The 25,502-nt window shown below is 38.8% G+C and overlaps 1 protein-coding gene across 7 annotated transcripts in view; it reads right to left on the bottom strand.

Annotated features, from left to right (window-relative positions):
• Window positions 1–25,502, bottom strand: part of KIF16B (kinesin family member 16B) — a 276,301-nt gene that overhangs the window by 112,367 nt on the left and 138,432 nt on the right. For all 7 annotated transcript variants that reach the window (XM_039874451.1, XM_039874452.1, XM_039874453.1 and 4 more), the window contains exons 16-17: window positions 15,318–15,400; window positions 13,791–13,879 (exon numbers count right to left, since the gene is read on the bottom strand). In XM_039874451.1, coding sequence (XP_039730385.1) covers window positions 13,791–13,879; window positions 15,318–15,400 — 172 coding nt within the window. The remainder of the gene's footprint in view (window positions 1–13,790; window positions 13,880–15,317; window positions 15,401–25,502) is intronic.

The following is a 25,502-nucleotide window of genomic DNA, read 5'->3' as shown; positions in this document are numbered from 1 at the left end:
TTGAAAGACAAAATGCTAACACGCCTAACCAGGCAACGCTTGAAATGTGTGCCTCTGATCAAACTGGGGCTGAGCGGAGTGCCTTTTGTGTCTCCATGGGCCTGTCTGCCCACTCCCAGCTCTCCACTGTCATGCCTTTTCTTTCCTCGGTCTTCAAACCTTCCTTCCCTTTATTTCTCTAATATCTCCTTTTTAAATCCTCCCCTTATTGCCTGAATGTAAGCAGCAGCTGCCATTAAATAAAGAATTCAGAGAAGGCATGGATTTCGCAGAGAAAATAACCAAGTGGGGAAGATTTATATAAATGGATTAATTGCAATGTAATCAACAATTTATGTGGACAAAAAAAAAGAAATATTCACACAAGTATTTAATGATTAAGCAAGAGTTACATTACGATACAAACATGAAATTAAGACTTGTGTTCATTGGCATGGGAAAAGTTCACAATAAAATGTTAGAAGAAAAAGCAGAATACGAAACAATATATCTGATATGATCTCAATTTTATTTTTTAAATACCCTTTATAATGTATAATTAGAATATGTGATATACAATTAAGTATATATACTATGAAATATAAGTAAATCTTATAAATATAAACCAATTATTATATCTTGGTGGAAGGATTGTGAATGCTTGTGATTACTTATTCCTGAATGTTTTACTTTTTTAAACTACCTGTATCTAATTTTTTTCCTAATCTACTGTAATTATAGCAACCATTTCACTTTCTTTTTTGCTTCCACAAATCTCTGGTTCATTTCCATTTATTTCCAACAACAATGATGATTAACCTTAGAAGATCATAAGATACAGGGGTTGTTGATGGTGACTAAACATTTAATGTCACTGAGGTGGGGCACAGTTATTCAAGGTTAGAACTATGGTCTGTGATAAAAGGAAATGGAAGTGCCTCAATGGGGCACAACAATTCTCTTTCTCTCTCTCTCTCACGCACACAATAATTATTTTTCAAACCACCCACTTAGAAGTGGGGATACAGTATTAAGAAAATAAAACCCTTTCACTTTACCACTAAATATAGAGACCTAGAGTAGACAAATATTTGCACCAGAGACATAATTACAACTATTTAAAGTTCTACCAAGAAAAGATAGAGGACACTATGACTGAATAGGCAAGGAGATGAAATTTAGATTGGGATTGGTAGGGCCTCTATGAAGAAGTGGCATTTAAACTGAGATTTTAGAGACTATAGAGGATTTAGCCCTATGAAGAGCTGGTAGACACATGGATCAATATTCCAGGAAGAGGAAACAGCATATACAAAGAACTAGAAGCAAGAATGGATAGGTAGAACTGGAACCCTTGACTGAATCAGCAACAAGCTCTAATCAAATGAGTTGAAGTACAGAGAGTTTGTGGTATGTAATCAAGTTAAGACAATACATTATTTGAAAGGAAAATTGTGTTGTCATGTAGGACTAAAAGGAAATCTACTAACTTCTACCCTTGCCCATAACTACCATTCATCACTTCACTAGGAAAAGTCTCATTTCCTCAGTTGACCTTTATAATTCATCTTGAGATTGTGCAATTGTAAAGTGAGTGAAGCAAAATGCAAATCTAAAGTGACTGAATAAAGATGAACTGTTCTTTGAATTCTACAGCTCATCTTTCTGCCTGCTCTGAAAACAGAAAGCACAGGGAGCTCATCATTTAAAGTGGCTCACAGTGAAATAATATTCAAGGACAAAAAAAAAAAAAAAGAAAAGCAAAGTCAGTAATTAACACTAATCTCTATTAATGGAAGAAAGAAACCTGCTTCCTTCAGTTGCTTTCATCACAAGTTCCCCATGACTGTGTATCTTAACAAGCTATTTAAGACACTCTCTAGCAACTGTAAAGTTAGTAAATGGTCCATAAAAAAGCAAGACAACTGAGACAAAAAGCTGAAAAAGAAATCAGGCTTGCAGCAAAGCAAACTTTTGAAAAATGGTAAGGCCCAATAAAATAAACCAACAGAGATAAACACAGTAAATAATCATCAACTAAAACACAGGCTAACTACCAAATCACGAGCAACATAAATATTGCCAACTACATGTATAAAGCTTTCATGCTCAAGGTCAGCAAGAAAAAAAAAAAAAAGGATAAAACAATTTATAAAGCACCAGAAAGTGAGAGGAGAGAAAAAAGTGGACCAAGAAGGGCACTGTATGTATGTGCAGGCCACATGACTATGCAGTCAAAACCAGGACCTCGCACAATGGCGCGAATCTTATCAAGAGCATCTCCAGTTATGACTCAATTCTGTTTCTGAAGCCCCTTCTATATTGGCATGAATTAAGGGGGAAAACTAAATTCACTTTAGTTCACATTTATTAGATGTCTATTAAGTTCCAGGTATTATGCTGGGAGCTGAATGAAAAACAAATTAGATTCTGTGCCTGTTTGGCAGAAGCTTACAGTCATCTACAGTGAAGCTAAGGCTCAACACAACGAAGGATATAACCCTGTTTATCGGTGTCTTCTTACTTTCTCCCTAATGTGATGTATTTATCCTTTCAGTTGAAGAGAGGGAAGGAGATGGGGAGGCAGAAAGGGAATGGGAGGGAGAGCATAAGGAAGAAATAGGGAAAGGGTAGGAGACAGAAAGGAAAATGAAACTAATTGATGACAGCCAGTAAAAGGACCAGCGCGGCTGGAGCTAAGCACATGCAGCATTCTAGTACAGTACGTAGCTCAGCACAGGGCAAACTAGGTGTTTTGGTGAATCCTTGATGATGATCAGAATGCCTAGGACACACTCCTAGAGAGAGCTACTGTTAGGATTCCCTGGTCTCTAGTTCCTGTGAATACAGCTGACAGCTCTCTCTCAGCCAGGAGGGTGTGCTTACATTAACACAATCTATACCTTAAGAGGATTCCTTTCCAGTTTGCAAGCAGATGAAAACTCTTGTGGTGATATGTACAACCAACCATCCCATAGAACAATTTGTGATCATGTAACAAGAGCCTTAAAACTATATATACCCTCTGGCTAAATAATTTCATTTCTTTCTTTCTTTTCTTTTTTTGCTTCCCTGAGGAAGTAGTCATGGATAAGCACAAAGATATAGCTACAAATATCTTCACTCCAATTCCTTGTGATAGCTCAAAACTAGAGAACACTACCACTAACCACAGAAGATAAGTACAATGACATATGGAATATCCATAAAATGGAATGTCACATGGATAGTAAATTGATGTAGGAAAATACATATAAAAGGAAAAGATCTATAAGTTCGAAAAACTCTTACATGTCCAGCTTGAACCCACCTTGGTAAAAGAACACATATAAATACATATAAATATAAATGTATACATATATAAATGTGTGTACATATATATGCACACACACATACAGAGAGAAAGACATAGAGAGATGGCTAGACGGTGGAACAGACAGAGGTACAGACTAGAACATATAACAATAACATGTTTAACTCTGTAGTAATTTCTTCTTTTCATGATGTGATTTCTAAATTTTCCATAATGAACACAATAAAAAGTTAGGTTAAAAATAATTATCATTCATCTGTCTTCATCTCCTGACTGCTGATGGCATCACAGCATCTTCAGAGTTAGGGGCCTTCCACAACTACTGAAGTCTGTGTTGGCCCTGATCCCAACCAAACCCCATATCAGGCTGCTATATTCCACGAAGCTGTTTGGATTGATTACCAAATAGAGGTCCGATTTTTTATTTTTGATATTCTTTAGTTTAAGCCGAGGTGTTTCTCCTTTTCAGTATTCAATTATTCAAATATGTACATATTTGTATATACAAATATATATATATATTTAAATGGGCTCTGGTTAGTGCTTAAAGAAAAACAGTACACAAGTAAAAATTTCTTTATTTTCAAGACTGAAATGAACTTGGATTGCATATAATTTTTGCTTAGAGCACTTTCAAGAAGCTGTGAAAGCCTCTACATCCTGCCAAATTAGCTGTCTGTTTGCAATCTCAGAACAAGACAGAGGAGCTCAAGCAGTGGTCCTGGCTTCTTCATAAAGACTGTGTGCTGGTTGAGAAGAAATGTTTCTCTCACAGCAAAATTATTTCCTGGCAAAGACGCTGGCTCGGCACTTCTCCAAAGTGGAGCTAACTCCCAAAAGAAGTCACCAGGCTGCTTTGCCTCATCCAAATATTTTCTGGCACCAAGGACCACACATGTGTGTATATAAATCCCAATTTCCAGGGAGCTTGAGATGTGGGCCAGCAGCAAGTTCTAAAACTATGTTAGAAATGATACACCCAACTCTGTGTGCCCAATTAGGCTGATAAAATGTTCTTGAGCAGCAAGGACTTCATTTTTAAAAACTCCAACTCTTACTATGAGTCAGAGCTTGTTTTCCCACCACCTCCCACCCCATGGCTTTTTGGAAAATTAATATGTTCCCTATTGAACAAAGAGAAAAAACTGGTTGCTTTGAAGATAAGTTGGATCTTAGGGATTCATTAATTTATAAACTAGACTTAATTCTTTCAGAGAGCTTTGCTCTAAGAGGACTTCAGTACTAAACAGTAAGTTTTTTAGTCTATAGCAGAAAAAAAAATACACACACACACACACACACACACACACACACACACACACACTTAGGTATATATAATACCAAATAAACAAAAAGATACATTGAAAGCCACAAAACATGTATAAAGAACATCTGTGTGAAGGAGAAAATCAAAAAGTTAGGGAGTAGCTAATCTGAAGATACTAAAAAGTACACAGGAGTCACCTGAAGCACAATGCACCTGGAGACCTATGAGCAGATACATCCTGTGTGCTGAGAGCTCATCAGCTGGCCACAACCCTCAGCTCAATGTACCCACCATGTGGGAGCTTCTGGAGATTTTAAGATGAGGCAGGAATGGTTCCTATCCACAAGAAGCCTACTGAGAAAGCAGGTAAGCATCAGTTAAATAAACTTGGAAAATGCTATGATGAAGGTATGCACAAAATGCCTGCCAAAGAATAAAGAGAAAGCATTTAGGTCAAGCTAGAGATGCACAAACACTTCCTGAAGAGACAATTATTATACTCAGGTTGAAAGATGAACAATATGGGCTCAAGGAAAGAGTGGAAAGTTTCCGTAGATTGCGTTGAGTTTCATAGATTGGCCTGACCTGGAGAGGGGCGTGAAAGATCTGTTTTGTCCGCTTAAACCAAAGCCTAAAGTTCAAGGTAGAATGTGACAGAAGACAATGTTGAAGAACGAAGTCATGGATGATGGTGTTGGAGCTTAGAAAGCATCCCACAGGCACTGAGGGGCCAGGCCAGATGCTGGGAAGAGGATGAGTCTTAGAGGAGGAAGGGGTCACCAAAAAGGGCAAAGGAGGTATAGTGACCTCCACCCCCCAGCTCAAGGTTGGGACAGGATTCCAGGGGCAGGTCCGTGAGTCTTTCCTATGTCATCTCATAGAGGAAGTCATGAATCATTGTCAGGGCCGGTGATATTACATCTTCTTTACCCATTCATCCACTGATTGACACTCAGTTGTTTCCATATCTTGGCTATTGTAAGTAATGCTGCAATGAACATGAGGGTGCATGTATCTTTTCAAATTAGTATTTTTGTTCTCTTCAGATAAATACCCAGAAGTGGAATTCCTGGGTCATACAGTAAGTCTATTTTTAATATTTTCAGGAACCTCCATATTGTTTTCCATAGTGGCTACACCAACTTACATTCCCATCAACAGTGTACAAGGGTACCCTTCTCTCCATATCCTTACCAGCACTTGTGTGATTTTTTGATAACAGCCACTCTGACAGGTGTGAGGTGTATCCCATCATGGTTTTGATTTGCATTTCCCTGATAATTAGTGATGCAGATCATCTTTACATGTGCTTCTTGGCCACCTATGTGTCTTCTTTAGAAAAATGTCTATTCAGGTCTTCTCCCCATTATTATTATTTATTTATTTATTTATTTTTTGCTATTGAGTTCATGAGTTCTTCACATATTTTGAATATTAACCCCTTATAAGATATGATTTACAAATATTTCTCCCACTTAATAGGTTGCCTTTTCATTTTGTTGATGATTTCTTTTGCTGTGTAGCACACTGGCCATTTAAAGAAAAAAAAATCTGTCTTGCACGTTCTTCCACACTGATAGGCAGAAAAAATTTCGGAGTGAAACGGCCCGATGAATTTTCTCAGGATGGGGTGGAGATTCAAAAGGCAGAGAGCCAGAAAGATAAGAGTCCCTAGGGAGAGCCAATCTGAGAGGGAAAAAAAATCCTAATGGATAGAGTGGGCAGTGATTTCTATCAAAATTAGAAAAGCAGGCCGGTGCTCAGGAAACTGGGGCAAGAAGGGAAAGAAGCTGTTGATATTCAAGGAGTCCCAGCATCTTTAGACAGACGTGGTCAGGAGGGTTTAATACGAGAAAAGCAAGGGGCACTGCTACCATTTATTAAGCAAACACTCTGCATTATGCAATAATTAAGAAGGGTAAACGCTAGTTTGCCGAAGGGAGAGAGTACGAAAGACAGGAGGAGAAAGCTCTGCAACAAGTCTGAGCAGGAGGTGCACCATCAATTCTTTTTAAAGTCCTGTTTGTTAAAATTGGTCCTACGGAAGTGACAAGGCAAATGTAGGGTAAGGGACACAAAACCCTTCACTTTTCACCAAGGTTTGGCCACCTGCTGATCACAGGATTCATTAATAGTGGGTGCCCTGTGAGAGGACTCACTACAATGAGACACAGAGCCTTCGGTGGCGGGTGTGGGTCTGGACTGAACTGCACACTTTCCCTGCCCTAAAGATACCCTAGAGTAATCTAAGTTTGTCCTGTGCAAAGACAATGCTACCAGCATCCTGATTCCTGACGGCCTTTACAAATGTCTTCCCTGGGCACTAAATCCTGCATTGCGGTGACTCAGCCCTTGTCTGTCTTACTCACTAGAGCCCTAGCACAGGGCTGGACAAATGACAGGCCCTCACATAGCAGCTAAATGGATGAGGAAAAAGTGGCAGAACTTGTGAGCATCTATTTTATTCACTAGGGGGAACCAACTTCATCCTGTGCTTTTGACAGGCTGCAGAGACCCCAGCTTTCCGAAGAGATGCATGGTGGCTGACAGAATACTCAAAGGTACAGTCACTTATGGGAGAAAGTTTGCTTGGAGCCCTTTTTCAAGGTTGTACTCATTATCCTCCCTGCCTCTTGACAACCTGCTCTTCCTTCTCCTATATTTGTATTTCAGCTGGGTAGCATGCAACCCCTAACCAATTATTTAAGCCAAAAAATGGAAATCAGCATCTTCACTTCTCACATCTTATTAATCATCCAGGCCTCATTACTTTCTTCCCCGAACACCTCTATAGCCCGGCTTCCTTCTAAGTTCTTTTGACTGTTGCCTCAGTTCAAGTCTTTATGTCCAGTCTCCTTCCTGTCACTTCCTTAGGGCCCTTTTTGCTCAATCACCAGTGATCCCTTTAATGCAAAGATGATCACATCTCTCCTTGACTAGAAATTCTTGGATTCCAACCATCGATTGGATTTTGAGATACATGTGAATGCGCTGGCTGAACTGAAGTTGGCAGGGCCTGAGACAGGTAATCTGGAAGTTGATCCTTGTTAGGCTTATGTTCACCATTTAATTACTATTCTTTTGGGGGGAACTAAATTTTGAGATTTTCTTTCTTTATTTCTAAATGCTATTTTCCAGTTTGGACATGCTTGAGAAAATGAAAGGAAAAAGAAAAAGAAAAAAACCAATGAGATACTACCTCACACCCATTTGGATGGCTACTATCATGAAAACAAACAAACAAACAAACAAAAAACAGAAAGAAAACAAGTTGGCTAAGACATGGAGAAATTGGAATCCTTGGTTCATTATTGGTGGGACTGTCAAATGGTATAGCTGCTATGGAAAACAGTGTGGCAGTTTCTCTAAATATTAAAAATAGAATTATAAAATTATCCACATTTCACTTCTTGGTATATACCTAAAAGAATTAAAAACAGCATTTGTATTTAATTATATTTAATTATAACTATGTTTACAGCAGCATTATTCACAATAGCCAAAATGTAGAAGCAATCTAAGTATGTACCGACAGGTGAATGGATAAATAAGATGTGGTATACACATTCAATTGAATATTACTCAGCCATAAAAAAATGAAGGAGAAAGTTTTGATACATGTTACAACATGGACAGACTTTGAAGACAATATGCTGAGTGAAATAAGCCAGTCACAAAAAGACAAATACTGTATGATTACACTTCCATTAGGTACCTAAAGTAGTAAAATTCCTAGGACAGAAAGTATAATGGGGACTGCCTGGGATTAGGAGAAGGAAGAAATGGGGACTTAATGTTTAATAGGTACAGAGTTTCAGTTTTATTAGGCGAAAAGAGTTCTGGAGATAAGCTGCGCAACAATGTGAATGCACTAAAAATTATTAAACTATATACTTAAAACGGTTAAGATGGCAAATTTTATGTTAATTATATTTTACCACAATTAAAAAAAATTGAAGAGATGAGCTACCAAATGCTTATGAGTATATAGAAAATAATTATCTATTGTATTTGAGGCCACACATTTAAATCATAATCATAAATTCTGAACATACTGACCAAAATTTATGAAAATGTGACACATATGCTGCTACTATGAATGTGCGTGCAGAACCTGACCTGCAATCTCTCTCCTAGCTCTAATCCATCCTGCTCAAATCCAATAGTACATCTCCCCAAACAGCAGTTGTCTATCAAAAGCAAACTACAAATGTCCGTGCTTGGCCTTCAGAGGGCTCCCCAGCCAGGCCTTAATCTGTAGATTCCTCTTATCTCTTCCTAATCCTCAACATGACTCTCTCTCTCTCCTTCCAGAGCTCATCTGGTTTGCTCATAAAAGATACCTTTCCCGGAATTATCTGTCCAATCTGCCTCTCCTACGTGCAAACATCTCAGGGTTCAGCAGAGAATCCAGTTCATTGGTGAATCTTGGAGAGAAATCTCAAGCTGAGCTGAGGTGAGTGACTTGGGCCTCCTCAGGGGTGGCGTCAGGACCAAATATTTGGTTAATATTCTTCCCTGCTTTGTTCTCCAAGCTAAGGCATTATTATAGATGTCTAACGTCTTCATGTCAATTATGGAGAAGAAAGCACTAGACCAGAGGCTTCTAAAAGAAGGTTCCTCATAAACCCCTGCTATCCCCTCCACACCACTCTTCTCCTGACATGGGCTTTGGCTATTTACTATAAGCCACGTGTTGCTATGGCACTGAGAATGAGCCAAACAGGGTGAAAAATTGGGAAGATGATAGGGAAAAATGCCTGGTGTCCATAAGATTTGAAGGCAAGTGGGTTGCTGTGAATTAGGCTTAGAACAGATTCCATGATGCTGGCGAGAGGTGATCTCAAAATCAAGAAAGATTCCTCTGCAAGTCTCTGGTTTTCTGTCACCCAACATATTACAAGGCATGGCTATACGAAGAGAATCCCCTTCCTCAGCACGTCTCACCATTCCCTTCACTGGACCTGCCGGGAGACAGGTTACTTATACCACTCTCCCTGCCCTGAGTCACAGACACCTTGCCTTCACTCTAAATGGGTTCACATGCATGTGTCAGTTTTCCTAGCAGAGACAACATTGCATCTGACACAGATTCTCCACACACGACAGACTCTCAATAAATATATGCTGAACTGTTAAAGCATCTCAGTCCTACTTTTCCACCTTGAGAAACTAACACACTCTTGCGTCTAAGCAGTTTATTACCCAGATTTAAATAACAAAATTTAGCCAGGGTCCAAGCAGTAAAGATATTTCTTTCAATGTTCTTCCAGTGTATCGTATAGTGCTTAATTTAGGCTGAGGGTATTTATATTGTAACATCAAAAAGGTATAAACAGCATGGCTATAGCTTTAATTCTGCTTCATTTTGCTGAGTTACTAGAGCAGTCAACTTCACAAGGTGTCTGCTTCCTATAAATCAGAGTAGGAAACTTTTCTCCAATTATGTTTTAATTCATGGGCAATCATTCTCTACAGCAGGTGGAAAGCTGAGGGGGATGAAGTCAGGGAGATGAAGTATCAAGTAATTTTAATCTGAGTTTTCACAAACGAGTATTACAGGGGTGGCAGAGACAAAATGTGTCTGTTAACTGGAACCAGGTGAACAGGAGGCATAATGGTAGTGTCAAATGCCTCTATAACCATCTCTGTAGCCAACTGCAATGTAGTTTAAAACAGACTGTTTCTCACTTGAATCCTCTGACTGCCTTGACCTAATTTCTCATATCAAGAGGCTCTCTTCACATCTTTTGCTTGAGGATCCTGAGATTATTCGAAAACTGCAGTGTCATTTGGGAATTGACCCATGCCACAAAAACACATTCCTTTGCATTTGCATTCTATGCCATTTTCTGCTATTTCAAACACCCATGCCCAGAGAAATTAGTAAAAAAATCTTTCCTAAAAAGACCCATGTACCTCACTAAAATTTAATTCTTAATCTGTGTGCTAAACATTTACTAAACATGTTTTATGACTGAAACTTGAAAATAAGAAATTAATAAGACAAGCCTTCGACCATGAAAAACTTCCAATCTAATGGGAAAGACACATAAGCTAAACTCTTACCCAAACACCTGCCCAAATCGGTCCTCCCTGTCTCCCACATCTCAGGAAATGGACATACCATCTTCCAGTTGTTTAAATCCAAAACTTGGGCATCACCCTTGATTCCATGATACTCCATCTCCATGGCTACCACTCAGATCCAAACCACTGTTGTCTTTCACTTGAACTAAGGAAACAGCTTTCTAAATGGTCTTTTGTTTCTATGCTTCTTTCTCCAAATCACATACCTCTTATTTATAGTACTTATATCAGCAGGTCACTCTCCTTCTTAAAGCCCTCTAATGGTTCCCTAGCACTCTTAGAAAAGAATCAACCCCTTCCAATGGCCTACCAGGCTCTACATTAGCTGGCCCCCAATTCACCTTCTACCACTCTTCTTTTTGCTTACTACATTGCCTCTACTCCCGCCCTCTTTCTGCTTCTCATTTTGAAACCATTGTGCTTGCTTTGTCCTCTGCCTTAGTCTCCTCTTTCTCCTTTCTGCTGAACGAATGTCATCTTTTCTCCATTCAAGTCTTAAATATCCCCTCCTCAGGAAGCTTTCCCTGATCACTCCATCAAATATTGCCCCAAGACATTTTATATTAATTTCATTTTCACTTTCTGCATTTATTTGTAAATTACCTGTAATTGCTTCTCTCTTTCCAGCTAGCTGTAAACTAACCTTGTTGGTGGTGTTGGCGATTGTGCCACTGTGCTAGAACCTGCCTGCTTCACAGGAGGGGCTCGGAAAGGACTTGTCGACAGATGAGTGTCCATTACAAAGAAGAAAATAAAAATGACAGAAATGGAGCAATACACTGTGAGAAAGGGATACTTCTTTCTCACTGGGGGAGGAAAGCTGGAAATAGCTTTCAGAAGAGAGATTGTATGTACTAAGCCTGATAGGACAAGTGGGTGCATCCTAAAATGCATTCCAGGCTCTGAAACTAGCAAAGGAAGAGCCCCAAAGGCATAGCTAGTCCAGGTGAGTCTGAGCAATAAATATGGCACCTGAAATGGCTGGTGCCCAGACGCAAGGAGGGATGTGCTAAGAAGAGCACAGAGAGCAGAGTTTGAATAACATGGAAAGGGGCTGGAATTTTATTTTTTAGATCACAGAAGGTCACTGAAAAGTTCTGAGGATTAAAATTAGTATACTCTGACCTTCATTTTATAAACACTGAGAAAAACGGTTTTAACTTAAAAACAAGCAAGCAGCAAAAAAATGGCATCAATTTTAAGAGGACTACACATTCTCCTCTGTTTGGAGGAAAAGAAGGACATAGATCCCATCTGTACATGCAAGAGAAAGAGGGGACCACAGTTGGTGACCCTGTGTCTCAAAGGACAGGACAACTACAGATCAATTTTTGGTTTTCATAGGTACTGGACAGTCATATAACATCTCCAAATGTTTTCAAAGTAAAAGGTACCACCATCGAGGATAATGTAGCTGGTACCTGGGTTCTAGGACCGGAACTGGGTCCCAGGATGGGAGGCGATTCTAAGAAGCATTCCTCATATCCCAGAACAATTGAATTAGTCCAACAATATCAAACAGATGGATCACATCATGTAGACCGAAATTAACTCTAAAGACTTACATATTATATTAAAGTTAAAGTAAGCATATGAATGATTCAATTCAGTCATCATAAAAGACAGTTGCCAAAACTACTGTAAGGAATTAAAGACTACAACAAAATGTGCCTTTCGAAGTAACAGTAATCCATTGCTTTGGGGGTTTTTTGTTGTTGTTGTTTTTTAACGGTATGGCTAATTTCATTTACTTAATGAGCACTACTCTCCTCAATAATCACATAATAAGATGGAAAAGCTGACTGGTCCAGACAAAGGCTGGCACGAGGGAGTCAACTGCTTGCTTATACTTCCAGAAGTTATGGAAGGAGGGAGAGGCTCAGGAGCCTACAGCAGCCCTGGTGTTGCACTAACTGGCTTTTCAAAAAAAAATTTTTATATCAAATAAGGTGTCAGATCTTGTCTGATATAAAAATAAAATAAGAAATTCAGAAACGTGATCAAAGGTCCTTCCTAATTTTAAACTCCTATGATGTGACAATGAAGAAATTCCTTGTAGGCATGTCTGCTTTCCATGAACCACAGCACTGACTTGAGCTGAAGGAGAGAATGCCGTTGGGCCCAGCGTGTGTACCAGAGGCCACCGACAATGGAACTGGCCCCAGGTCTGAATTCGCCCCCAGCTGGAGAAAGGCATTTTCGGAGCCTGGGCTGAATATGAGAGAGACCTGAAATCATACTATAGCTCTAACTACGGAACCATAGGCGAGCAAACCTATATGAATTCTCTCATTGTGAAATGGGGTAGAGTCATCTGAGAATTATGAGAGATAATGGATGTGAGGTGCTTAGCACAGTGCCTGTATACGGCAGCTACTAAACAAATGACAGCTCTAGAAGATGTTGTCAGTTTTATCTCACTTATTTTGCTATTAGATTTACCTCCACCGTCTTACATAAGATAAACTTATGGAACCTCACAAAACTAGAAAAGACCCCGAAGTCCTTTCATCTAGTTCCCTGTTTTTAGAGATTTTCATTATTACCACCATTTCACTGATGAAACCATGAAGGACCTGAATAGTTAAGCTGACCGCCCAAGGTCACCTAGCCATGAAGCCCATTTAAAACACTATTGGTTGTGCCCTCAGGGGCACCCCCCCAGGGCTTGGAAGTTGTAACCATAATTTTCTAGGCTATTTTGTGCCCTAAGAATCAAAGCTGTATCTGTTATTACAATAAATTTATAAAATAAGATGGAAGTTCTTCGGCCAAAAAGAGATCATTCACTGAGTAATCAAAATGCCAACTCTAAAATATTAGACAGTTATGAAAATGATAATGAAGCTTGTAACAACCCTCACTAATGCTTATTATGCTGTTTAGCAAAAAAAAAAAAAAAAAAAAAAAAAAAAAAAAAACAGAATATGTAATCTCATTTATGTTGTGATTATAACTAAGTAAAATTATGTACATATATAGCAAGGGCTGGAAAGGAACGTCGAAAAATCACTATGGCTGATTCGATAAGGAGGCACAATTGCAGAAGTGTTATTTTTATCTAGTGACTTTAATGGAATTGACAAAATAGACACCACAACAGTGATAATCACAGGGAAGGAGATTCTGCTGTTCACTCACCCTGGGTTGTATAACATGACTGTGGAGAGGTTCTCACAGGACTTCGAGAGGTCAGTCATGGACAAGCTGAAGGAGGACAGAAGGCCACTCTAAGAGCAGACATAGGGCAGAGCGGTTACCTTTGCAGATAGAGGCCAGTGCTCTGATCTCAATGCTTTCGACTTGTGAGAAGCAATGAAGTGCATACACCCCTCATTAGCATGCAAACCAGCTGGTCTATCTGAGGATGGCACATCAGGGACAGTCTCAAACCCAAGCCCTCAGCTAAGCATAGCAGGGCTCTAGCAAGCTTGGACAGGGAAAACTAACCAGGAACTCCAGTCCTGATGGTCTCCCCAACCATGCTGCATTAAAGTCAAGGGAAGAGGTCATGATATCTTTGTTATCCTCATTCCCTGGCAGGAGTGTTGTCCTATTAACAGCAGCACTCACGCACACTTAACTGAGTGATACAGATGGAGGAGGGAGAGGTGAAGGGAAACAAAAAATAAGAGCTCGACCTGTTTTGCTTCCATGGAAAGCTACTGCAAACATTTTTCCAATTCTGTACCAAAAAGGACCCTTCAGGGAGACCCTAGGCTGGAACAGGTAAGAGGCTTCAATAGCTAGAAGGACCGGCCTGGAGAAGGCTGAGGTTTGCAGCTTTCTCATTATTTCCCATCTATAGCACTAGCAACCTCAGGAAGCCCTTGCAAAAGTAGGCTGAGATGTGGGCTGTGTAACTTAGTGGCGAAGGGCAGGCACTTCCGGGTTGGCAGGTCAGGGCTGCAGGCCCGACATCCTACTTGCTAGCTAAGGAACAAGTTTGTCTCAGTTTCTCATCTAGATCATCTGTGACAAGGGGTAGTAAAAGCTGTTGCACAGATAAAGCAGTAGAATATATGTGGAAGTTTCACACAGTGCCTGGCTTTAGAAATGTTCACTGCAGTCTTTATTATCTTTCTCAATCTAAGGACAGCATGACATCTTTAGATAGATCTCTCTCCCTCTCATTTCCTCCCCTTTCTCTCTGGTCCTCTGCCTACCTCCCTGATCCAGCACTTAAAGTACCCTCTGGATATCCCCATCCAGCCAAGAGGAAGTCTCTCCCAATTGTCCTAAACTTACTCTCTGCTTCACACCCCAATCGAAATTCTATTTAACATAGCTGAAAATAGAAAGTGAGTAAACTTTTGGATTAAAGTGATTCTGATACTGGGATAACTACTAAAGTAGATGCTCCTAAGTGGAAGTCACTCTCCACTTACTGCACAACGATGCCCAATTCCTTAGTGCGGATGAAGGGCTGAAGAGAAGGGGCTCGCAGGAACCATTTCTCCTGCTCTGGACTTTACTTACTTGCCCTCCTACTTCATCGGCTGGTCATCTTCTGGGAAACAAACTCTCTAGAATCAATCTAAGCTACACAATAACTTTTCTGGTTCTGTACTCCAGAAAAATCGAACTTCTGGAACCAGTAATAAAGATCTCCCCCAGTCCAGCCCCACCCGCATCAGAGCTGGCTCCTGGAGACTACATGTGGCTCACCTTCCTCTTCTCCCTGAGCTTGGCAGCCTCCTTTGGATGGTTAAAGCGAAACATATTGGTTCTTCCCAAGAGTATCACAGCACCTAAAAACACACAAAAGAGTAATGAGTTTATGGTTAGCATCCTGGTCAGTTGGCGACACCATAACATGAAATTTTACAGTTGAAAAGCCACTTCTAGTGAACTATATTAAAAAAAAATAAGAGTGAGGGTCTCAAAAGTCTGTTTACATGAGCCATTTAAATCTGCAAATACTTTTATTTTTATAGCCAAGTGTCACAATACTCATGAAATCCAAGGCAGAGGTAATGGGTCCAAGCATTATACTATATTATGATATTTAAAATTTAATATACAGATAGTTATAATTTTGATTTTTGAGAAGAAAAAAGGAAATCAATTCTTCAAAGAGACCATGTAATACCAAGCAAAATATATGGTCACAAATTTAGGAAATGTTTATTAATGCTGGTAAAGCAGAAATTGCAAAGGAAAGTGTTTCCAAAAGAAACACGGTAAAACAGGTAAAGTACAGGTAAGTATTACAAAAATCTCCCTCAGAATTTGACAGGAAAGAAATTGTGTACATGTAGTGTCTATTTCTACATAAAAACATTGCTTCTTGTTTAATCCTGTTAAAAGAAAAATCCTTGTGAATGACATGGGTCCTGCTTCTCCAGAAAATGACGGCACAAAGGGTAAAAGAATTCAATGTAGATGCCCAAGGGTAACAAAATCTTTGGGGGACAGGCAGCAAATTTCAGCTTGATTAAGCAAATAAACAAGCACACACTTTCTAAGGTCAGAGCTGTCCAAAGCTGGCACGGTGCCATGAAAGGCAATGAGCTCTTGTCGCTGAAGGCATCTAAGGATAGCAATGTTCCAGGAGAGAGTCACTATCTGATCTGGTCCTATGCACACCTCCGAGTCTACCACGCCTCAGAATAGACCCCCATGTTCAATCTTTGCCCTGAAAAAGCACACAATTTATTTGAAAAGACAAGACATATATACTAGAAGTCGACCATGAAGGGTGACACGTGATGAGGTGTTGAGCATCTAAGTGATGAGTGCAGGCTGCAGCAGATGGAGAAGGACTTTTGCAATGAGGAAATAAGCTGGGTCTCGCTCAGAACAACTAGGGGACAAAACAAGTGTTCCAATTTGGGGTAACCACAGGAAAGGGCTAAACCATAGATAGAACAGGCCTGCTATGTCTTGACACAGGAGAGAGCCAAGTCCAGCTAAAATGCAGGACATCTTAAACTAGCAAGAATCAATATTGGAGAGATGATGCAGATAATATGAGAATCCACAGAACCAAGATAAAGAATTTGCAACAAAGGTCACAAATGGGTGGCTGGAGAAAAAATTCAGCTCATGTATGTGTTTTGTGTGTGTCCTTTGAAACATTTAAAAAGCAAAATTATTAGCTGCCAACAGTTAAAAAATTACCAGTTTTCAAAAAAAAAAAAATCATCAGTTTTCACATAAAAGTCTGAGTTTCTGTCTGGACTCCCTTGAAAAATTGAAAGATGTGGTATCAGTAGATCTGTGTTGCCACTTGGCAAAACTCCCAGGGCTGCTGATGGCAGCCTCCTTCATACAGAGCACATGACTTCTGGTTGACCACATTCACCGACCTCCCACTTGGGTACTATGTCTACCTGGACCCTGCAGGTATTCTCATAACCCCAGAAGCTCTTCTGGAGCTTCACACCAATATATATACCTGCCTATTCAACATAGTATCTCAGATTCTCAAGGAAATTTTAGATTCAGTATGGTTCAAACCTAATGAGTTTATCACAACCAAGAGACAACCAAAGGGTTGGTTCCAGTGGTGGTTATTATTTAGTGGAAATGGAGTAAATATGAAAAGGAGAACACAGTTTTAGGAGTCTCAGAGGGCAGCATTATTCACTCTACAATTTGCTTATCTCCCTCATATAAAATTGCATTCATATATTTTCCTATTATGGAAAGGCACCATTACTATATTTGTTTCCCATGCCTTTTATGACTAGGACACAGAACTGTGTGCCATGCCGAAAGTCAAAAGTTTAGCAGCCACGTATAAGATATATGTATATTTAATGTTCATAAAGTGATATTAGAAATTAATAAGGCAATCACATATGAGGCATTAATTACATCTAATTCAATTCTTTTTTTTCTGTTAATCAAATGCACAACCATGCAAGGTGAAAATTGCTAAAAATGTTAATGAAAAAAGTAGAATAGTATTTCAGATATATTTCATATCATACTAAAATTAATCTTGCCACCCATGTATTTGTATTAAATACACATAAAAATCTCTTTAAGGCTTTATTAAAGAAAATAAAACTACCCTTGACCATTCCTTGTTTTCATCTAACTAATGTGCATAAATTACCTAGCACATACAAAGGGCTCTGTCAAGGCTGATTCCCTTATATTCCCTCTATGGTATTCCTTTACTCAACAAACCTACTGACTTTAAAAATCTGCTTCATTTTTATATGACGCTATTCATTCATTCATTCAACAGATTCTTAAATGAACACTTGCCACATGCTAGTCACTGTAATAAGCACTGGGGATACAGAGTTGAAAAATCAGACATATGCCTTGCCCTTCTGGAGCTTATAAACAAGCAGGGGAGAGAAGTAAATAATCAAATAATTCCACAAATAAATACAAAGCTGCAACTGAAGAAGAGATACCCTGCCCAGTGTTCAAAGGCACATAAGAAGGGAGTTTATTGCAGGAGAGGTTAAGAAAGGATGCCCTTAGGAAGTTGGTGCTTAAGACAAGCTCTAAGAACTGGGGTTTGAGGGGAGTACATAAGTAAAGGTCCTTTGGCAAGAAAAGATGACGATGATGACGATGGTGACGATGGTGATGATGGTGATGATGATGTGATTGGAAGACAGCTATATGTCTTAGCAGCAGGAACCAGGGAGAGCATTGTATAAGATGAGGCTTGAGAGAGGGATCAGACCAGAGAGAATCTCTGTGGACACTGTAAAGCATCTTGTATTTCATATGGGTGCAAAAAGGAAACACTGAAGGGTTCTGTGCAGTAGCATTATATGATTATATAGTTTCAGAAAGAGTATTCTTTCCACTGTTTGAAGAATGAATCAAAGAAGGCACAACTAGATGTAGATACACAAGGTAGGTGGCTACTATAATGGTCCAGCTGAAAGACGACGGTGGCTCAGAATTGAAGAGAAGGGGTAGAGATGGAGGGAAATAAACAAATCAGGGAGGTATTTAGGAGATAAAATCGATAGGACTCAATAATGAGTGAGATATAGGGACAAGGGAGGTAGGGAAGATGGCTCCTGGGGTTTTGCCTGCAATAACTAGTTGGGTGGGGAGTTGTTCACGCAGATTGAGCCCACTAGAAATGGACTAAGCTTGGGTTAGAGGAGAAATTATGAGTTTAGCTTTAGATATAATGAATTTGAGATGTCTGTGGCAGGTGGAAATATAGATCTAAAGCTCCAAAAGAAAAGCCTGGGATATCTATCAATCTGTCTATCTACCATCCTGCCTAACTACTCTTAAATATATACAACACACCCACACACCACACATATATACAAATATGTGTGTACATACCTACCTAATATCTGTGTGGGTGTGTATATATATATATATATGTATATATATATATATATACATATATATATATATATACACACATACACATATCTACAGATATTAGGTAAGTATACATGTGTGTGTGTGTGTGTGTGTGTGTGTGTGTATCATTCTATACATATTTGAGAGTCATCTTTAATAAATGAAACCATGGGTGTGGGAAAGTCACCTGGAGAATAGAGAAGAGACTGGGCACTATGAGGAATACAGGCTTTTAACGGCCAGCTAGAGAACGAACCTGCAAAATAAACAGAGAAGGGGCCACCAGAGAGGAAGGAAAACCTCAGAAACCAAGGGAAGGAGTGGTCAAGGATGCAGAATGCTTCAGAGATCAGCCTAGGTGAAAAGACTGGGAAACGCCATGGGTGTGATAGCATGGACGTCACAGGTGGCCTCCATGAAGCTGTTTTGACAGTGGTCAGAGCCAAACTGGAGGGGTTGAGGAGTGAATGAAAGCTAAGGATCTCATGAGTCCAGACAACTCATTCAAGAAGTCTGTGTATGAAGAGAAAGACAGAGTTGGTAGTAGCTGGAGGGCGGTGATGAATCCCAGGGGATAATTCGTTTTGTTTTTGTTAAAAGGAAACTCATGAGTATATATTAAAAAGCAATAAGTGAGCTGAAGAAAAAAGAATGAATGAATGAGAATGTCGATGGTGTAAGGCTTCTGGATGAGACCCAGAGCATGTGTCCTGCCCTGTATTCTTGGTGTGGCCAAGGACGAGTCACTGCTTAACCTCTCCAGAATTCAGTTTCCTCATCTAGTCACCAAACTGGATACTATCTAAGGTTCCTTCCAGATCTTAAGTTCTCTTTAACTATGAACTTGACCTAAGGTTAATATGATTAATCACAGCAGATGGACTTTCTGTGATACACTTAATTTGTAACTTTCAGGGTACACCTAAACCTCTTGAAATATATGATGGCTTTTCGATTACTTCAGGGCCTGTTAAATACCTGAAGATAAACAAATTCCAGATGGTCTTTAAAGGGGATGGAAGGGAAATGACATTGAAAACGGGCAGACAAAAACACTTGTTCATAATAATAAAAAAGCTTCATTTAAACATCTGAATAAAGCCACTGAAGGCTGGTTTCACATGACATTTCCTATTTTAATATTTCAGGTGCACTGAAAAATATTAAACATGTAAACATTTCTGGTGATTTTTAACAGAGTGACAAAAATCATTAACATCACTATTATTTACTTTTTTCAAATTTTATGTGAGATTTTTAAATTCTGCTACTACATAAATAAATCAACCCTTTTTTCTATTAAACATCATATGAAAATTTCTGAAGCGATGATGTATAAATTATTTAATTCTGGGTTACAATTAATACAAACACAAAAGACAATTCCCAAAAGTACATGGTCCACTGTAATATGGAGGCCAAAAACTGAGGTCCCTCTGAAATTCTGCTTTGGGGTTCCACATTCTGAATTTAATTACTGTAGAATCCCACTACCCCCAATACGCACAGACAAGATATAATGTAATGCTAAAGCGTGCTCAGTAAAAGAGAGGTTTTCATTTTAGGTACAATAGTTAGAAAAGCAAAGCTCTTTCCTGGAACATACAATTCTCTGGAATGGTACTGAATGAGAGGTTGAGGTTAGGTAGGATGGGTGAAGTTCATATTTCATTTCTTGAAAAAAGCAAAAAGTAAACTGCCTGTGTGTGATACTTTTCCTTAAGTTTAAACTGTCTTAAAAATACTTATATCAAAATAAGTTATGACGATGGCACCATTTTGGGGACCAGATAAAGAGAAAGTCTAAATTCCACTAATATATGCCAGTATTTAAGAACACATTAAATAATATGTCCTAGGGCCATGAACTCTTGTAACATCGACTTTATTATTTACGATACCTGAATTATAGTAATTTTTCTTTAACACAAAGATGGTTTGGGGCAGTGATATGAGGAAAATTAAGATCTGCCATGATGCTTGTGGTGGGTAAGAAAATTTCATATATATACTAATGAATTTAAACAGGGCACATGGCTTGAGGTTGGAGGCCGGCTTGGATGATGATAGGCACTCAGTGCCAAGGGTAGTGAGTGTCAGTATCGAAGCATGCTATCAGATCATCAGCTAGTATTTCTGAAGGATGTAAATGCACATGATACCTTACCAAAAAGCCACATAGGTCATCCCTTCTTTTTCAACATTTATAATTCAAATATGGATTTACAATTTCCAGCTTTAGATAAATCACTTAAACCCTTGTTTACTCTTGGTAAAGTACTAATGACAAACTTAGATTATTGGGCTCTAGAGAAGAAAGAAAATAGATTTTCAATCTTTGTTACTGAGGTTTCCAGCCATATAAATCCATCAAGAATGATGTGCTCAATTGCATGCACAAAAGGCTGAACGTGGAGCTTTGTAAAATTTCAAGATGCTTCGGTCCCATTCCCAAAGAAATTTTTAGATGTGTCTTGGGGGAAAGATGCGGGATGAGTGGGGGCTGATTTATTTTTCTTCTTAAAGCCTCAGGGAAGATACATAAAGGGTATATGGAATAGTCTCTTCCTTCTGAAGAAAAATGTAGAAAGTGTATGAAATAGAGGGCAATACCAGACAGATAATAAAATGGTAAATTCTAAGATACTAAATGAAAGGCATTACACTAACTGGTCAAGCTATTAATAACTTTCTTTACTTCATATTCTTTGTTAATGACAATACTACTTATTCTTTGTTAGTAACAATCTCAGCTAATCAGTTCTAGCCTCCCACACATTCCAAGCTGTCAATATCCCACTGTACCTTCTAAAATAGTTCTTCCAAAAAGCGCCTCTTCTCCCTAAGCTCCAACAGTCTAGTACCTTCATCAATCCCCTCTTGTCACTGTTCATCTCCAAGCCTCCATTCGGGCTATGGAAGCAATGCACTGTCCTTCAACTCTGCAAACGCATTACTCATCTACTGAACGGTGAGCACCTTCCACAGAAAATTCACGCCACCAGTCTGGGATTCAAGAGCCCCACAAACCTGCCATGCTTAAGCAGCCTTGGTCTCCCACTACTCCTTCTTCTCACCTCAGATGCTCTCCAGTATTTTGACGTTTCTTCACTACACACTTAGCTTGACTCATACATAAGTTATCTTTTCAACAGGTACCATTATGACAAATATATTAATTAACTTCAGAATTTGGCTGTGGGTACACCTCTCCATTTTCAGCAGTGTAAAGTCACCCCATGGAAGGGATTTTGGTTCCACATAAGATGGAATAATCATGCAGTTGAGTTGACTGTCTCTCCCACTGAATGCCACCGACTATGCAGGCAGCAGTTACTTGAGAGCCCTGAAAAGTAAATGGCAGCAGGAGGGCTGAAGATCAGGATCTGAAGCACCAGTGAACTGATGGTGAGTTTACCATTTTTTTCCTCCAGTGTTCCCTGCCTTGGTCTAGGAGGAAATTGAAAAGTTGACATCAGTGCAAATGAGAGAACTTCAGGAGAAGCACCCCAGTTCAGGTTCAAGGCGGAGGGAGAGGGTCCTCTGGCAGCACCAATGGCAGCAGCAGGGGGACCACAGATGTCTCAACTTGTGGAGAGGAAAATCTCTATCTAATCAAAGAGCTATGGTTCCCCAAGAGGGTGGGAGCAGATCCCTGTTGCTTTTTTCTCTATCTGTCCTCTCACTGCTTGGCCATGGACAAGTGCAAGAAGAACATGAAAAGTGGTAAAGCTCTATACTTCTAGTTAGATGATTTAAAAAAAAAAAATTTTTAATGAAAAAAAAAAAAGACCCCTTGGAGATGGTACAGAGAGAGAAGTTCAAGGAAGCATCCTCACAGAATTGATTATGAACTCCTGGGTCATCCCGGACTGTACATGCATGGGTCTGACCCTCAATAGCACATGAAGACTTTGAGAATTGAACTAAGGCACAGACCACTGCTCAGGTTCCAGATTGGCCACGAGATAGTACACACATGGGACAGATCGGAATAGCATTATGAAGTATTTGAAAACTAAACTAGTTTTAGAACTAGAATCAAAACCCACATAGGCCAATTCTAATTTATGATCTGAATACAAGCAGGTCGACTGACTGCTAAAACAAAACAAAACAAAACACAAATCAATGTTTCCCATAGGACTTAAACACGATCCAGAATCTCAAAACATGATATCAAAAATGTCCAGGTTCTGTCTAATATTACTCAGCATATGATGAACTGGGAAAATTTCAATTTGTTTGGAAAAAAATCACCAGATGTTAGTAGGGAGATCACAGAGATGTTGCAGTTATTTGATAAAGACTTTAAATCAGCTATTATAAAAATGTTCAAATGTGAGAACATTCTTAAAAGGTAAAAAAGTTTCAACAACAAAAATATGTATATAAAGAAGTATCAAATATTACAATTCATATATATAAACCAAAAAAAAAAAAAAACCTACAAGATGAGCTCAATAACAGAATGGAGATGACAGAGAAAGGTCAGTAAACTTAGATCAACTGAAAAATCTAATCTGAAAAGCAAATAAAAAAAATTTACCAAAAATAAAAACAAGTAAACACAAACTCAGAGACCTGTAGGACAATACTAAAATATTTAACAGTCATGGAATTGGAGCCCCAGAACAAAAGGAGAAAGAATGTAGTATGGGGGAAAACAAACAAACAAACAAATAATAGCTGAAAACTCTCTAAATCTGAAAGGAGATATAAACCTACAAATTCAAGAAGCTTGCACACCCCAAACAAGTAAATGCCAAGAAATTCATACCAACACACATTATAAAGCCACCCTAAGGGAAGCTGAAAATTAAAATTTTAAAAGCAGACAGATCACAAAAATTAGATGTGATGAACCAAACATAAGACAAATGGGTGTCTCATGCGCTGAAGTGTGGGACACCAAGAAACTACTTCAGTGTGATTAGCTTTGGTCAGCTGCTCTCACTAGAGTATGGATCAGAATCACTTGCAGGGACTTGTAAAAAAAAATAGATTACTGGGCCCCATCCCCAGATTTTTTGATTCAGTAGGTTTAGGATGAAGCATACCAAAACGCTCCCAAGTAATGCTAATATTGCTGACCAGGGACACACTTTAAGAAGGAATCTACTGGCTTTGGTGATAGTCTTTAAGAATAGTTAAAGCTTTGACAGTCAAAAGTATCTGCTGGATCACCTATGTGCAAGCCAGATTTGCAGCTCTGAAATCTGAAGAAGAAATCTAATGGGTGTTTATTATGAGCAAGTGCAGGTGAGTCAAATGAGGGGTTAGATACTGATATGATGGCTTTTTGTACTGTGTAAAAGGTCTCTGCTGTTCACTAGATACCTTGGCTAAATCCCTGAATGACCTACTTCTAGTTCCACAAAACATCTTTTTTAATTTGCTTCTGAAAAACTCACACCAACCTTCAGCAGATAAAAGTTTTATCAAAGGTTCCTTAGCTCCACTCCCTAGACAATCACCTGTTTCCTTTTTCAGAGTGCTTGAATAGATGCAAATATATTTTGGCACTCAAGCATAACACATTCAAATGCACCTAAGTGTGAATTCCCCAGATGCAGTTTCCACAGCATTTCTAAAAGGAGAGATGAACATTCAATGGCTCTGAGAAATCAGCAAGAAGACCAAAGGAGTTCAATGATATGAATAGAAAAAACTAATTACCTTTAACAACTTTCAGCTTTAAAATGACATATTACAGTAAAAAGAAAATCAAAATAAGAGATACTATTTCCTGGCAATTATAGGGCAAATGCTGAAATACTTTTTAAATTATAACTCAACCGATTTTTATAGCATTTCATATTAAGTATATTAAAAAAAGAAAGAAAAAAGGAAAATCTAAGGTCTGAGACTCTATCAAGAACAACTCAGGCCTATGGACTAGACTCCTGGGTCAAATTCATACTTCTCTAGCAACTGCCTAATCTTGCTATGGAATCATACTATGGAGTCATTCTATGAAATCATACTATGGAATTGTCTGTGGAATCATGGGAGTGAGGAAAACTAAGAATCAGAGAACATGCCAGTTGAAGAGCACAGTTAAATGCAATGCTACATATCCCATGCACTCTTTTTAGAAGAACTCAAAAAAGAGGAGAAAAGCTTCATACACCATACTTTAGGCAACATGTATTATATACGTGACCACATTTAATTCTTACAGTATTAGCAAATGCTTTTCATTTTAGTGACATTGCCATATAAAAACATTCCTGTAATTTAAGCAGGGCAAGTACTGTTTATGCAATCTGAAAGAAGGAAGGCTGCTAACTGATACAGGTAAAAAAAATTCCCCCAATGGTGACAATCTGCTAAATATAGATAAATCTATTAGTTGACATTCGCAAGTGTCTTAAGTGATTTCGATAAAGAAGTGGTAATTACTACATGTGCTTTTTAATGGGACAGCCTAACTAACACATTTCTAAATGAATAGTAATTTACTAATGAAAAAAGACATTTAAATACCAAATATTAGCAATAAACTAGAAACTGGTAGTAAAAAGACAGCTGCTGGCAGCGCAGGGT

This window comes from Pteropus medius, unplaced genomic scaffold, assembly GCF_902729225.1.
Source record: "Pteropus medius unplaced genomic scaffold, Ma_sr-lr_union100, whole genome shotgun sequence".
NCBI classification, from domain to species: domain Eukaryota; kingdom Metazoa; phylum Chordata; class Mammalia; order Chiroptera; family Pteropodidae; genus Pteropus; species Pteropus medius.
This window is presented reverse-complemented; position numbering and strand designations above follow the sequence as displayed.